We start from the raw sequence: 14,499 nt of genomic DNA, 5'->3' as shown, positions 1-14,499 counted from the left end.
CCCTCTGGGTGACTAGACCACCCTCAGGGAGTCCCTAGCCTCTTCTCTCAACAGCTTTGGTTGTAGCTTGGCAAGGTCAGGGCAGCTTCTGTCTTGTTCACTTTCTCTCTTGACCAGTCAATTCTGGTCCACACACACTGACCAGTCAATTCTCCATATGCAGATTCCTACCCACCCCCTGGCTCCCCATCTCCTTTGGGACGCTGTTCCTCCTGGCAGCTCACAAGGTGTGCCTGAGCCTGCCCAGCACACATGACACCCGGCTCCCCACTGTACTTCCTGCTCCCTCCACCTAGATGCCTTTAATTCCTGGAAGGCATTCCTCTCACTCTCCCCACAAATCTTCTCACACCCAGGGCCTCTACCAGGAGCCCTGTTTCTCCCTGGCCTTGCTCTGGCTCCCTCTTCTGTGTGGCCCCATCATAGCTGCCATTCTAGGCATGGGCTTCACTTGTGAGATGGAGCTCAGCTGCAGGAAGGCAGGGCTCCAGGGGGCCTGGCACTCACCATGTCCCCAGCTCCCTCTAGGCCTGGCCACATCAAGACTGGGGAGTTGGGGCAGGGAGACCTGAAACTGGGGGCCAGGGAGGATAGTGAGGGCAGAGTGGGCACTTCTCTACTGGACACTGGGGAGGGGTCTGCCAGATTCTCACCTCAACCTTGGCTGGGTCAGCCATGAGCATGCCCTGGAAGACCTTGGAGAGGTCCCTCAGATTGAAGGTGTAGTGGGACTTGGCTGGGGTGGGCAGCAGCTGGGAGGTGATGATGGAGTACACCATGATGGTAGCTTCCACGAGGGGATCCGTGAAGTGGGCAATGTTGGGGGCCCCGGCTATGGAAATAGGAGGGAGCCTGGGTCACACAGGCAGGAGTTCCTGTGCAGCCTCTGAAGATCCTAGCCCCTGTCCCCGCTGGTGCTGTGTTCTCCCCCAGACACCCCTTCTCCAGGCAGCATGCTTGGGTTCTACCTACCCTTCAGCCCCTGTCCTCCCCCAGGACTTCCTGATGCCCCCACCTCAGAGTGAGGAATCTCCTGCTCCGAGCTTCCCCCTTTTACATCCTTATTATTGACATAGGCTGTTCATGCATGGGGCACTGGGACACATCCTGTGCTGCATAGGCCATTACTCTCTCGCTTTATGGGGCTATGTCCCAGACTTGGAAGATGCCAGCTCTGAGGCATGCACGGGGAGGGTCGCATGGTCCCCATGGACTCAGGACTTCACAGTGAATGTAGTGGGGTTGAAGCTCAGCCGGACCCTCAGGCTCACCTTGGAGCTGCTGTACCGCCCCAGCCTGCCTCTTCACTACTAACAATGTATTTGGTTGTTTTTTGAAAACTATGTAATTCTTTGCTGGGAACCACAATTCAGTCAGCAGGACCCTGGGGCAGAGGGAGGGCCTAGAAGTGGGAAAATGTCAAGAAGGGCAGGAGGGCTCCTGAGCTCCGAAGGTGGCTCTTCCACACATGCAGGTGTTGTTCCTGGTCCTGGGCATAGACACTCCTCACCTCAACAAGAGAACATGCTTGTGGGGCGAGAGACTACGACACCCACAAGCAACGTGGACAGGAAACAGGTGACAGAACGTGCTGGGGAGAGACTGGTAACAGGAGAGAGGTTAGGGAGAGCCAGGGTTGGGGATTCTGACATAAGGCCTCAATGAGGAGGGCACTCGAGCAGAAACGTGAAGAAGTGAGGTGTAGGCAGGCCCAGAACTGGAGACAGGCCCAGAGAGTGTTCCAGAGACAGGACTGCCAGGGTGGGGGCCCTGAGGTGGGCACAGCTGGGGTGTTAAGGACCCACAGGAGGAGGTGAGCGCACAGGGGCCAATTGGGGCAGCTTTGCCTGCTGCTGTTGGGGCTTGGGGCTTGCCTGCATGGGGGTAGGGGGAGACGGGAGAGGAGAATGTGATCTGATTTAATGTTTGAATAGGTCCCTCTGGCTGCCAATGGAGGATGGACAGATAGAAGACAGATGAATGGATGCAGGGTGTGAAGGCAGGAGCAGGGACACCAGGGTGGGGCTGCTGCTAGGGCTGGGTGAGTGAGGATGGGCAGTGGCTAGGGGGTGCTTCTGGAGGGAGACTCGGCAGGACCCCCTGACAGATGTGTGTGTTAGAGAGAGGAGTCTGGATGGTGCTAAGGCTCTTTTCCTGAATGACTGAAAGGACAGAGCTGCCATAACTTAAAAATGCCCAGTGGGTATGTGAGAGAAGATGTGGGCTCAGGGGTTCGGGAGTGAGGTTTGGACTGAAGATGCACACTTGGGTGTCCTCAGCACTCGGATGGGCTTTCTTGCTGGGGCAGGCTGAGATTGCCCAGGGAGACTGTGGTTAGAGGGAGAGGCTGGGGAGTCAGACCCAGTCAATCTAGGAAGGGGTAGGTGTGAGAAGGGGGACTGAGAGATGGGTGGGACATGTTTGGTCAACACTGTTGGCTACCAGGGTAGGTGAGGACTGAGAGGTGGCCACACGAAGCTCCTGGAGACAAGAGCACTCCTTGGGGGAGTGGTGGGGCTAAAGTGAGGTAGGAGGAGAGGTCTAGTGCCAGCAGGAGGAGACGCTTTTCAGGAGTTTTGTAGTCAAGGCGAGCAGAGGAATGGAGTATTGATGGCCCACGGTAGGTGGGAAGGGGCCAAGGGAGGTGATTTGTGTTTTGTTGTTAAGATGGGAGAAATTGAGACATGCTTGCCTGAGGGACTGCTGGTGTTGGGGTGGGGGTGGGGCCACATCCTCAAGCAGATGACAGGGGATGAGATTCAGGCCTAAGAGGAGGGCTTGCCCTCAATGGAAAGCAGGGAAGTACATTCTATAGAGCAGGTGAGAATGCAGGAGAGGATACCAAGGGAAACCTGGGTGCAGGTAAGCAGTGGATGTGGAGGACTAGAAAGGGCTCTGTCTTCTGATGGCAGAAGCCCTATTTTAGCTGAGGGGGGTGAAGAGGCGGGACATGAGATGGGGACAGAGTTCTGGAGTGTCCATGGCCATGCTGCAATGACCAACAGACCTGCCCTGTGTGAGGCTACCTCATGAGGGCTGCCAGATTCCAGCTGCAGATCACCCCTGGCTCTCAAGGTCATGCTGGCTCCTTGGAGAAGCCAGCTCTCTTCAGAGCCTTGTCTTCTTCACACAGGGTGGAAGATTGTTGGATTTCTTTATTCATTCATTCAACTCTCATTTACTTGGCTTCTACTATGGGCTAGATGCTAACCCAGTGTCAGGCACTGAAGGACTGATGGGTAGACGAAGGGATGAATGAGCTTAGGAAGGCAGTCGGCTATGGTGCTAATCTTTCCTCCAGCAAGGCCCAAGGTTCCCACATAGTCCTGAGGATGGTTCACTGTGGCCCCTTGTCCCCAGCCTCAGCCACAGCCAACTGGAACCTAGGGCTACCCTGGAATCAGAGCCCCTTCCCATCTAGGCCTGTACTTACGCATGGGATCCCGGTAACTTTTTTCTCCGAGGAGTCCATCTGGAGGGTTGAAGGAGAGATATGGGGCTCAGAGTTAGGTGACCCCCTTGCTACCCACCCTGGCTAATTGTTCCCAGAGTAGCTCACCAACCCCCAGTCCAAGCAATATGGTCCCCATCTCTAAGCTGGGCATGTCGGCACATCTGGCCTATAGCACCTGGGTGCAGAATAGGCAAGGCCATTGGAGGGAAGGCCTGAGGAAGTCTTGACTCCCATCTGCATAACCTGGCACAGAGCCAAGTAGAATTCACAGGTCAGAGTATGTGTTAGGTGGAAGAGGGGATGGTGGGGGAAAATTCCATCCTGGGGTGGACTTTCCCCAAGCCCCATGAAGGATCAGGGCAATTTTGTTTATTCTATCTTCATGGCTTTTCCTCAGTTCCAAAGATAACATCCTTCCACCAGAGTTTCTGGGCAAGTACTAATAGATACGTGGGTACTTATACAGGTAAATGCATATGTGTATATATGTATATATTATATATATTATTATAATATATATATTATATTCAGCAGTCACCACTGGCCAGGCTTCATGTTAGATGCTCTACATGCAATGTATTACTTAACCTTCAGGACTTGGGGTGGTGGGCACTAATATTATCGCCCATTTTATAGAAGAAGAAACTGAGGCTCAGAGAGGTTCATGAATTTTACAAAGGTAACACAGCCAGGTAAGGGGTGGAGCCAGGTCAGTGGTTCAGCACTCCACCCTTTCCAGTGGCTGCCCAGATGTCCTTGGTGTAGCTTACCTGGGCTGGGTTTCTGCCTTTGCCATGTGCTCCCCCACTGCTGCCCAATGCTCACCCATCCAACTTCTCAGGATGGTGGAGAAGATGCGCTTCTTGCTGACCTCATCCATCTCAACAAAGGACAAGTAATTGAAGTGGCGTGTTAGCCGAGGAGTGATGGCATTCCTGCCTCCGCCTGGGGGGCCCATGGCACAGACAAAGTTGATGTCCACCAGTTTCTTGAAGGCTCCTGGAGTGGGGGCAGGAAGTCAAGAGGGGGCCCTGCCCAGGGCTGCAGTATGACTTCTGTGGGCCCTGGGAATTTTTATCTTTATGGGCTTCCCCTTCCATTAGAAAATATTTAAAATTATAATTTACAACAGTATCAGTATAAAGATAGACATATTAATATACATTAAATTTTTCTTTGAGCTAAAAGGTCATTTCCCCCCTGGTTTTAAAATAAATTAAAACATTTCTTAGGACCTCTAAAAGTATCGTGTCATGGGCCCTAGGCCCTGTGCCTACACTGCCCAGTGGAGGACTGCCCTGCCCAGCACGCCCTGCTCGTGCCCTGCCACCCTAGCTGACTAGCACGCACCGATGATCTTGCGGTCATACCAGCCACCATGGTCCATCCACTGGCGCAATAGCTCGATAGGCGGCTGGGCACCATATGTTTCCAAGGCTGGCATGTTCAGGTCATCGATGAAGAAGATGAAGTTACGCCCCAGGGGCGGTCCAAACACACCCTTCCGCCTATATGGAGGGGCTATGTGAGCCCAGAACCCATGGGCACCAGGTCCTCTGGGAATCCAGGGGCAGCCTCTGGGAAGCCCTCACTAACTCCGGCCTCATCTAGGTTGCTGGACCTCTTGAGCAGTCCCTTGTCCCATCCCGAGTGTCCTAGGTCATCACACTGGCTATGCTAAGTCTGGTCCCCCTCAGGATGTCTTGCCTCCCAGACATGTGGATAACAGGCCTTGCCCAAGTACCCAGCCCAGGGCAAGCACCCATGGAAGGGCTCAGTAGGAATTCCTGATGGAAGAAAGCTCCAGAACAGTCTTCAAGGGAGCCCAGCCCACACCTGCCCACCCCTGGGGAAGGTTTCTGGCAAACCCAGAAGCATTATTTGGTGGGGAGGTTGGTTCAGCCAGACTAAGGGGGGCACTGGAGCCTAGAAAGGACTGATGGGTGCCCACCTCTTGTCCAGCTTGCTGTCAATGAGGTCCTGAGTTTGGTTGGCTGAGGTGCGGGCTGAGAAGGTGAGGAAGTGGCTGATATACTCCAGTGGCAGGTTCTTCAGGAGCTTGTCGGCTATGGTGAGGGTCTTTCCCGTGCCTGTTGGTCCAATGCACAACACCTGGGAGAGTGGGGGTCATTTACACAGAGCTCTCTCATAGGGCCCAGTGCACAGGAGGAGCCAGCCACCCTGACCTGGGCCTTGGTGTGGGGTGAGGCAGGGTATGACAGGGCACTCACGGGCTTGTGGTTGGTGAGTAGCATGCCTAGCAAGTAGGACATCTGCATGGTGTCCATGGTAGGCACAATGATGTTGCAGTAGTTGGTGTCTGGCATCATGGTGAATGGAGCTGAAGAGTCCATCCACTTCACCCAGGCAACCTGGAACCACAGGTGGCTCAGGGGTGGGCCTCGAACTCCTCCCTACCTCACCCCTAGCCAAGAGCACCAGGAGGGCCAGGAGCTATACTGAAGGGCCTTGGCAAGAAGGCCTAGTGAGGGGCTGCTTCTCACAGAAATTGGAAGCCCCATGCGCCATCTCTGCCTAGGTAGGGGACTTTCAGAACTAATCACCAGGAATATCAGGGGTGGGGGCTCTGCATATAGCTGCCTCCAGTGGTAGGTTCCCTGGGGACTGCTAGTTCTTAGGTCTCTACATGAAGGAGGTACTCTGGGAATTGGACAACCCAGAATGAAAAGGTCTTTGCTATTTAGTTTCAGCCTTTCCAAGAGTATGGGGCCAGAACCATGGGCTCTGACATCGCCTGAACACTCAGAGGTCACCTGACCCAGTCTCCTCCACCACCCTCACCTGCGTTAATCCCTTCACCCACAGCACTGACCCAGCTTGCAGACCTCCCTTGATGGGTGTGTTTGCTATGGTCAAACCAATACGTCACACTGGGGACAGTTCTGACTGTTAGATCCAAATGTGCCCTGTGAGGTTCCCAGTAGGACTCTGCCCTGTGATCATCTCTACAGATGCCTCTGTGCCCTTTCTCCCTCTGAGCTGGGGTCCTAATGCTGGAATGAGGTAAGAAGGCTCACTGAGTCCTCACTGGTTTATAGGAGGGATGGGAACACTGAGGCAGGCCATGGGGACAGTGCTTTCCCTCTCTTAGGGAGCCCAGGCCCTGGACAAATGGGGCTTTTAAGTAAAATGGAAGCAGCCAGTCTCTAGGCTCAACATCAACATGGAGGAGACAGTGTGTATGGTTGAGAAGGGAGGTGCTCTAACCTCTTCTAGATCCAGATTGAAGTCCACCTCTGCAAAAACTAGCTGGGTATGACTGTTCTGAGCCTTAGCCTTCTTGTTTGGGAAATAACTACACCATGGGTCTGAGATGATGTATACCTATCTCCAGCGTGAGACCTATGGCTGTCAACACGGTCTGCTCTCTCTACTCATTATTTATCCGGGGGCATAGCCACCCACCCAACGGGACCCTCCCTGTCCTGTTCCCTCAGGGAAGGCCTGCAGTCACCTGCTTGCTCTCCTCCTCTTCATCCTCATCATTGATATTGCTGATGCCAGCATCATCCAGCCTGTAATCGAACACCAGCCCCTCCTCTGGAAAGTGCATGGTAAGCTGTGGAACCAGGAGGAAAACCTGTGAGGCCTAGTAGTTTGTGTGGCTACTTGTCACTGGGGGCCTAGGCCTGGGGGACAGCCCCAGAACACCCAGCATTCAGCACATGTGTCCCACACCTGGGAGCCCATCCTGGGGGCTGCCACGTCTTACGTTTTCTACTGTCATCTTGATCCTGAACCAGTGGCTGAAGTTGCTGCGGCTGACACTGTCCCCTGTGGCACCCACACTCCAGACCAGGGAGAAGATGAACCATGGCTCGATCAGCTCTGGGATGCGACTCAGCTTTTCAGGGGGTATTTTCTTGAGGCCCTGGGGACAGAGGGAACAGCATCAGGCTACAACAGAAACAGTACTGAGTGACCTGAGGAAGGGTGGGGGACATCCCTTGGTCTCCACTGCACAGTTTCGTGTCTACAGCAGAATGGACTGGGCATTCCCATGACCCAGGAGAGCCAATCCAGTTTTCTCCTCCAGGAAGCTGGACTTGGGAATCAGGGCCCTCAGACAGCTCAGGTGAAAAGGACAGGGTCCTGGCAAGCAGGCATGCAGCCCGCTGCTCACAGCCACACCTCTTTAGGCACAAAGGGCTTGAAGAAGCAGTCCAGCAGCTTGAGGAGGCTTGTGGTTAGGTTGCCATTGGTTGAGGTGATCACCTCCTTCACTGAAGACCGGACAAAAGTGATGGTATCCTGCAGGGGATGACACCTAGCTCTTGTGGCTGGTGGACACTGTGCCCTCCTGCCACACCTGGGCCTGGCACACTGTGGCCTCACCTACCTCCAGGAAGCCAACAAAGAGGGCCTTGAAGTGCTCCTGGTAGGGCTTGAATAAGGGAGGGAGCTTCTTCATCCAGCACTCGACATAGGGCATGAGCCCCAGGATGCTGGGCTCCAGGTACACCATGCCACAGCGGGACACTGTGGCTGGTGAAGCCACTGCCAGGTCCTGCACCTCAAACATCATGGTCATCTCCTGGAACAAAGATGATCTGTGTGAGTGGGCCAGGTGCCAGTCCCCAGGGCCAGGAAAGGGCTGCAGGACCATGGGGAGGGGTGCTCATCCTGTAGCTGTGGCATGGGGCCAGCTTTGGGCCAGGAACAGTTCTGGGGCTGGAGCTGCTGCAGGAACTCCTTGGTCCTCAGCTGATAATGTGGCTCTCTCCCCCTTGAGCCCTGAGGAGGAACATGAGGCCTTTCCTGGGAACTCTCTGGGAAGCTTGGGGTCAGGGCATTTGGGGATCCTTGGAGCCCTGAGGAAATCTAATAGGAGTCGTGTGCTCTGCTACAGAGCCTACACCTGTGTACATAGACATGCATTCACACTGAACTCTAAGTGTTTTCAGAAGGGCTCAAAGATTGGCTCTTCAGTGTAGATATAGTGAACTACTTTTACTCCTAGGTGATGCACCTCATATACCAGGGGGTATCCCTATGGTCAGGTCTGTACCCCAGCCTCTGGACATGCTGCTAGAATGGTGACCTGGATTTGGCCAATATGGTTGAAAGCAGGCCTGGGAGGCATAAGGCAGCAGCAGCTGGGAGTGGTGTGTGGCTGTCCTGGCCCTGGGCTCAGAGCATCACAGAAGGTGGGTCTGTTGAAAGGGCAGCACTGAGCAGCTGTGCAGGACATGGCTGAGGGGCGGGAGCTCAGGGACTGGGAGGGTGAGAGGAGCTGAGGCCTAGGTGGGTTGTGGTGATTGCCTGAGGTGCAGCGGTAGCCCGAGAGGGAGGGGTAGGGGGGACAAAGTTTGGCCAGCATAGTATGGCCTCCAGGCCCACCCAGCTGCAGAGGAGAGCAGGTGAGGGGATGGTGGACACACCTCTGTGAGCTTGATGATCTCCCCAGAGCTGAGGCACAGCTTTTTGTTGTCATCTAGCACCGTGTTCATGTTCTCAATCCAGACAGCATCCACTGGCCCGTCAAACATGTACCACTTCTTGTTGGTGTTGGAGGCAGTGGCCCCCACCCGGATTAGGGAGGAGAAAATCCCATCTGTCCTGCAGCCACCAGGGAGGGGAGGGTTGTAGGTGCCAAGGAGGCAAGGCCAAAAGCACAGCTGGCTCCCAAGGCAACCTGGCTGCTAGGCTGACCCTGCTCTGCTGGTCTTTTGTTTTCATTCTTCAATATCTTCATTCATTTAAAAAATTTATTAGGGAAAATAGGACTTTTTGGTGTAACAAAAATGTGTGCTTATATTCCTTCTGCTGAATCCCCACTAAAGTTGTATTAAAGGAAGATTAAAGATGATATCCATAAAAGAAAAAGGAAGTAAGAGAGAGGCAACAGCAGAAATGGAGGCCCACACAGTTCTGGAGGGTGGAAAGAGATAGGGAAGGGGGAATGACTAAGCAGAGAAAGCAGGTGATGGGTTGTGAGATGTATCTTAGAACAAGGAAGGCTCAGGGCAGAGGCACCAGGTGCCCTGGGAGGGGTTTAGGGGGACATTTTCTGGTCTGATTCCCCAGGCCCCCTATCCACCCACACAGGAGCCTGGAGCGGGTGTGGATGAGACCCTTCACTGGAAATAAGGGAAGTAGGACAGGTCTGTATTCAGAAAGACAGGTGACTCCCTCTCCAGTGCCCAACCCCCACTGCATTCCCATAGCACTGGAGCCAGGCAATACCCTCAGCAGGAGATTGGAGGCTTCTGTGGAGATACAGAATTACCCCAGAGAAAAGACCCTTAGGAGCTGATGTTTGGAGGATCTCAGCCCAGTTGCCCTTTCCCCAGCTCAGCACACTTCCCCTAAAATGCACACCTCTGCCTGGGAGAGACCCCAGCCTCCCTTGGGGCAAGGATAGAAGTCAACATTTACTGAGCACCTGGTGTATGCCACAACATCCGGTCGTCTTTTATGTGTTAAAACTCATTTTCTCCTTACCACAATAATGGTGCCATTTTTACCTCCACTTTGCAGGTGAGGACACCAAGGCCCAGGAGGCCAGGAAAGTCACTCAGCCAGGAAGTGCAGTGGTGGGTAGAGTCCCAGGTCTGAGCTACAGACCTTCCACTGGACTAGGGGAAGAAGAGGGCCCATTGCCCACAGCCTCCAGAGATCTGGGAGCAGGGCTGTCACTGGAGCGGGGGTCAGGAGTCACTCACCACTCATGGGTGAGCAGGTCAAACTCCCCATACAGCTGGCCCATCGTGATGGACTTGGGGTTGAGCACATAATAATTGACAGCCTCATATACACCCCCACTGATGGATGGCTGCCCTTTCAGCGATGTCATGGCAGCTGCTAGGATTCTGTAACACTGGGAAGACAAGCACCCAAGAGTGAGCCTCTTGGTCCCCCGGAGAGCATGGCTGGAGTGGGCTGCAGACCCCAGGGGACAGGAGGTATTCTAAAAACCAAGACGTGTAAATGGGGACCAAGATCCTGTTGAGGTTGCACTGCCCTCAGGCCCATTGTCTGGGCACTGGGTTGCCTGGCTTTGCTGTACTTACTTGACTCTTGCCGGAGCCTGTGGGCCCAACGAGCATGAGGCCGTGCCGCACCACTGTGGTCTCATAGAGTTGGATGCACTTGGTCAAGAAGCCTGCAGGGATATGGAAGAGGAACCCAGGGGTCAGAGAATAGGCTTAGGTCCTGTCTCTGCCGATAGCTTTCTGTGTGCCCTCAGATGGTCACCTCACTCCCTGAGCCTCAGTTTTCTCATCTGTAAAATGAGGTCCCATAGTTCTCATGGGCAAGGGTGGTAAAGCCCTAAGCATGAGACTGGCAGAGAGCAGGAACTCTCTGCTCGAAGCCAGTCATGTTTTCCACTGAAACTATTGCTCCCTAACATCCACTGGTCAGGGGGCAGACCACGTGAGCCTGTCCAGTGTCAGCTGTCACAGGCCCACAATCAGTTCCAACCCCAGAACTACTGCCCAGTTGGCCTGCTGAGAGCATTGCCCAGAGTAAGCCTTGGCCAATACAAGGCAAAATCCCAGGGTCAGTTGGGAGCTTTAACTGACAAACTCAGGGCTATAGAAATAGCTGCCGACTGTAGATGGAAGGCCAGACACACTCAGGTAGGAAATGAGAGCATCGCTTGGGCCCAAGAGTGGGTATGTGGGGAGAGCTGTGGCACTGCAGGTTGGGCATCCTCGCCAAAAGGACAAGGGCTCATTATTCAGTGATGGCAAAGCTGACCCAAGACCATCACAGAGAGAAGAGTTTAAGGCTTCATTCATTCAAGGAGCCTGCTGGGGCCTGGAGAGCAGGAGGTGTCAGAGCCACCTGTGGAAGGAACAATGGAGGGCAGGAGGGTTACATGAGCATATCAGGCCATACAGGAGGGTCGCACATGCTCATGGTGGCCGGTGTGATTTCCTGGAGGAGCATCATTCTTTCTGGGAGGGTCTGTGAGGAGAAGAGGGCTTCCAAGTTTGGAGCTGTGGGGACAAGAGCTGTATGCCCACATGCTAGCAGGGCTGAGGCCCCCAGTTTCTATCAGGGAAGGGTGTTTGGGTCACAGGAAGTCTAACCGAAGTGGCATGCCCCCCAGCCCTTCCAGCTGCATTGTGGCCTTTGTAACAAGCCAGTTCAGAAGCGCCCAAGTGCTCCTATGACACCAGGGCTGTAGTTCCACAATGAAAGCGAGTGAGTCCCGCAGGTAGGAGCAACATGCTTTGCTCGTGGAAGGAGTCCTTTTCTAGGAATCTTCTTTTATAATGGTTAGTCTTTGACCCTGGTTCCTGACATAGAGCTCCTAGACCTTTGCCATTTCCTGAGTACTGGGAACTCATGGTCAAACGAGGCGACTCAGTGCCAAGCTCCTGGGAGGGGGCTGGTCACCAGAACAACCAAGCCTTGATTAGAAACTTGGGACTTACGTGCCCACCCCCATTCTCCAGAAAGGGGAGAGAAGCTGGAAATGGAGTTAATAATTGATCATGACTACATGATGAAGTCTCCCTAAAAATCCCTAAAATACAGGGTTTGGGGAGTTCCAGGTTAGTGAACACACCCACATGCTGAAGGTGACACACCCCAACTCTGTGGGGTCAGATCTCACCCTAAGTATTTCCTCATCCATATCCTTTATCATATCCTTTATTATATAATGAACCAGTAAACTTGAGTAAGTGTTTCCCTGAGTTCTATGAGCTGTTCTAGCCAATGATCAAACTTGAGGAAGGGTCATGGGAACCTCTGATTTGTAGCCAAGTCAGACAGACTTGGGCAATTTGGGGGCCCACTACATGCAAGTGGTACCTGAAGTGGGGACAGTCTTGGGAGCTGAGACCTTAACCTGCGGAGCCTATGCTAACTCTGATGAGTGTCAGAATTGAATTTTAAGATATCTAGCTGGTGTCGGAATTGGTTGGTGTAGGAAAATCCCACACATCTGGTATCAGAAGTATAGTGTGAGAGTGAAGCGTTTTTTTTCTAGATAGCCATCGCCTGAAGGGTCCAGCAGAGCCAGGGCTAGGGGCCCTGCCCTGCCCCATGGACTGCTTGACAGAGAGCCCCAGCCCACAGCACACTTGGTCAGGTGTGAGGGAGCCTGAGGCTGACTGCCTGTCTCTGTTCCCCAACTTGGGATCCCAGGGAGGCTGGAGCCAACACTTCTTCAGACACCCAGGGGCCAGGGGCTCACCATCCACATCCTTGAGGTTCTCCTTCTCACAGGCCCCGCGGATAGCCATGTCCAGGATGCCATAGTCAGTGTCCTCCTCCTTGATGGTTGGGAACAGATCAGACACAATTCCAGAGAAGAGCTTGAGGTCCTCCTGCAGGAACTTCGGCACATTCACGTCACGGATGGCCCGGAGGCAGATCAGCTCCTGTAGCAGAGGCCGAGGAGCCTTTAGGGTAGCCCAGGCCAGATACCCCTCTGGCCTCTCTGGAGCCCTCCCAGAGCCCTCACCCAGGCACCCCTCTGGATGGCACTTACCTCGTTCATGCTGGGGTTCTCTCGCTTGAGGTTCCCAGCCGCTGAGATCACAGTTTTCACAGCTCTCATCCCAAAGTCATAGTGATCCTGTTGCCGCCAAACAGGAGGAAGGGTGTGTGGGCATCTATTCTTTTTGGGGCTTCTGTCTGGAACACTCTGTCTCCCACCTCGTACCTGGCCTATTGCCCAGATGGTAGCTAAAATGTCACTACCCCTGCAGGTCATCTATGACCACCTGCACACCCCAGTCTGGGCCAGGTGCCCTCCACTGGGCCCTTCTGCCACCTTCTACTTCATCATCCCAGCGGCCCTCTTCTTTTACCAGGTTACTTATTAGGTGTGCCCTGCTTGACTCTTGGCCCTGAGGGTAAGGACTCTGCCTTGGTTGCAGCTAAATTCCTGCAGTCCCAGCATGGTGCCAAAGGCAGGGAGGCACTCAAGTTTGATTCACAGAGTGAACGAAGGAGTTTCCCACATGTGTAATGGATGAGCTGGCCTCATGGCCTTTGAGCTTTCTCCTGAGATTCTCTTGTAACATCGCTCCAGACCTACCTGTTCAGTCACACCATCATGGCTTTCCCCACTGGTCCTGTTTCTCTATTGTAGAGCAGGTATTGGGAATAAATTTATCAGACTTCCCCATGATGCCAGACCCTGAAAATACACCTGGACCCAGAGAGCAGTGCATTTCCCAGAAATTTTGGACTTGAGTGAAAAGATTGGGATTGACTTTGGGTCACTGTCATTTGAGAAGGGGTGAGGTTATTTACAGAACCATGTGGGAATAGCTGCTCTAATAAAAAGGAAAGCACTTTTGAAAGTGAGTGGTTAGAAGGAAGGGTATGTGGAGGTGTGGGCACCCAAAATGCACTGTGGTGGGCAGTTTTTTTTTTCCCAGTAACAGACTGCATCTCCTCTAGCCCATGGGTTTTTTGGGTTCCACCTGACCAAAGGCAGTATGGCTTCCCCTTAGCCATAGTGATTAGTGTTCATGCATGAATAGGCCACCCAGAGAGTGCCCATTAGGGTGATACCAGGGGAATTATCTGGAACTATTAGGAAAGGGAAACTAAGTTGCTAGCATGGGGGCCCAGACAGAGCTGAGGCTCATCTCTGCCACTGCAAAGGGCTAGGGGGTGGGGATGGCAGGGCTGACTGAGAATGAAGTCAAACAGGAAAGCTTGTCTACCAGTGTTGGTGCCTGGACCAAGGCTGGAACCTGGGCTCAGTATGCTCCCATGGCTGGGAGGCTCAGGTGGGGGGCTGGCTATGCTATACTGTCTGCATAAGACCCAAGTACACTTGGTCTACAGACTTGGGTTTTGTAGTTCTTGACCTCCTAATGGTTGACCCTCCTCTGCATCTGAACTAGCTGGACTGGGCATCTGTTCCTGGCTCCTGCTCCAGCTCCCCTGTGTACTGCCATGAACCAGGCCAATTAGTTGCTTAGGGTCTCAGTGTCCTCAGATGAGAAATGGGGATGTAATTTCTATCTCATGGGATTACATGAGATAGGAATTCTGGGGGCAGCAGTGGTCCTTAGACCGTGGAACCTGGTTGGGGCAGGCCCTTA

At 53.6% G+C, this 14,499-nt stretch overlaps 1 protein-coding gene across 1 annotated transcript in view; it reads right to left on the bottom strand.

Annotated features, from left to right (window-relative positions):
• The window catches only part of DNAH1 (dynein axonemal heavy chain 1), an 88,578-nt gene that overhangs the window by 18,680 nt on the left and 55,399 nt on the right, over positions 1-14,499 (bottom strand). The window contains exons 32-46 of the mRNA XM_045832124.1: positions 12,927-13,013; positions 12,630-12,816; positions 10,489-10,580; positions 10,141-10,295; positions 8,857-9,034; positions 7,815-8,009; positions 7,607-7,726; positions 7,188-7,346; positions 6,930-7,034; positions 5,686-5,826; positions 5,406-5,566; positions 4,805-4,962; positions 4,280-4,453; positions 3,434-3,472; positions 654-832 (exon numbers count right to left, since the gene is read on the bottom strand). Of these exons, the coding sequence (XP_045688080.1) occupies positions 654-832; positions 3,434-3,472; positions 4,280-4,453; positions 4,805-4,962; positions 5,406-5,566; positions 5,686-5,826; positions 6,930-7,034; positions 7,188-7,346; positions 7,607-7,726; positions 7,815-8,009; positions 8,857-9,034; positions 10,141-10,295; positions 10,489-10,580; positions 12,630-12,816; positions 12,927-13,013 (2,130 nt within the window). The remainder of the gene's footprint in view (positions 1-653; positions 833-3,433; positions 3,473-4,279; positions 4,454-4,804; positions 4,963-5,405; positions 5,567-5,685; positions 5,827-6,929; positions 7,035-7,187; positions 7,347-7,606; positions 7,727-7,814; positions 8,010-8,856; positions 9,035-10,140; positions 10,296-10,488; positions 10,581-12,629; positions 12,817-12,926; positions 13,014-14,499) is intronic.

Source organism: Phyllostomus hastatus, unplaced genomic scaffold (assembly GCF_019186645.2).
Source record: "Phyllostomus hastatus isolate PE091 unplaced genomic scaffold, TTU_PhHast_1.1 phas_contig_16, whole genome shotgun sequence".
NCBI lineage: Eukaryota > Metazoa > Chordata > Mammalia > Chiroptera > Phyllostomidae > Phyllostomus > Phyllostomus hastatus.
This window is presented reverse-complemented; position numbering and strand designations above follow the sequence as displayed.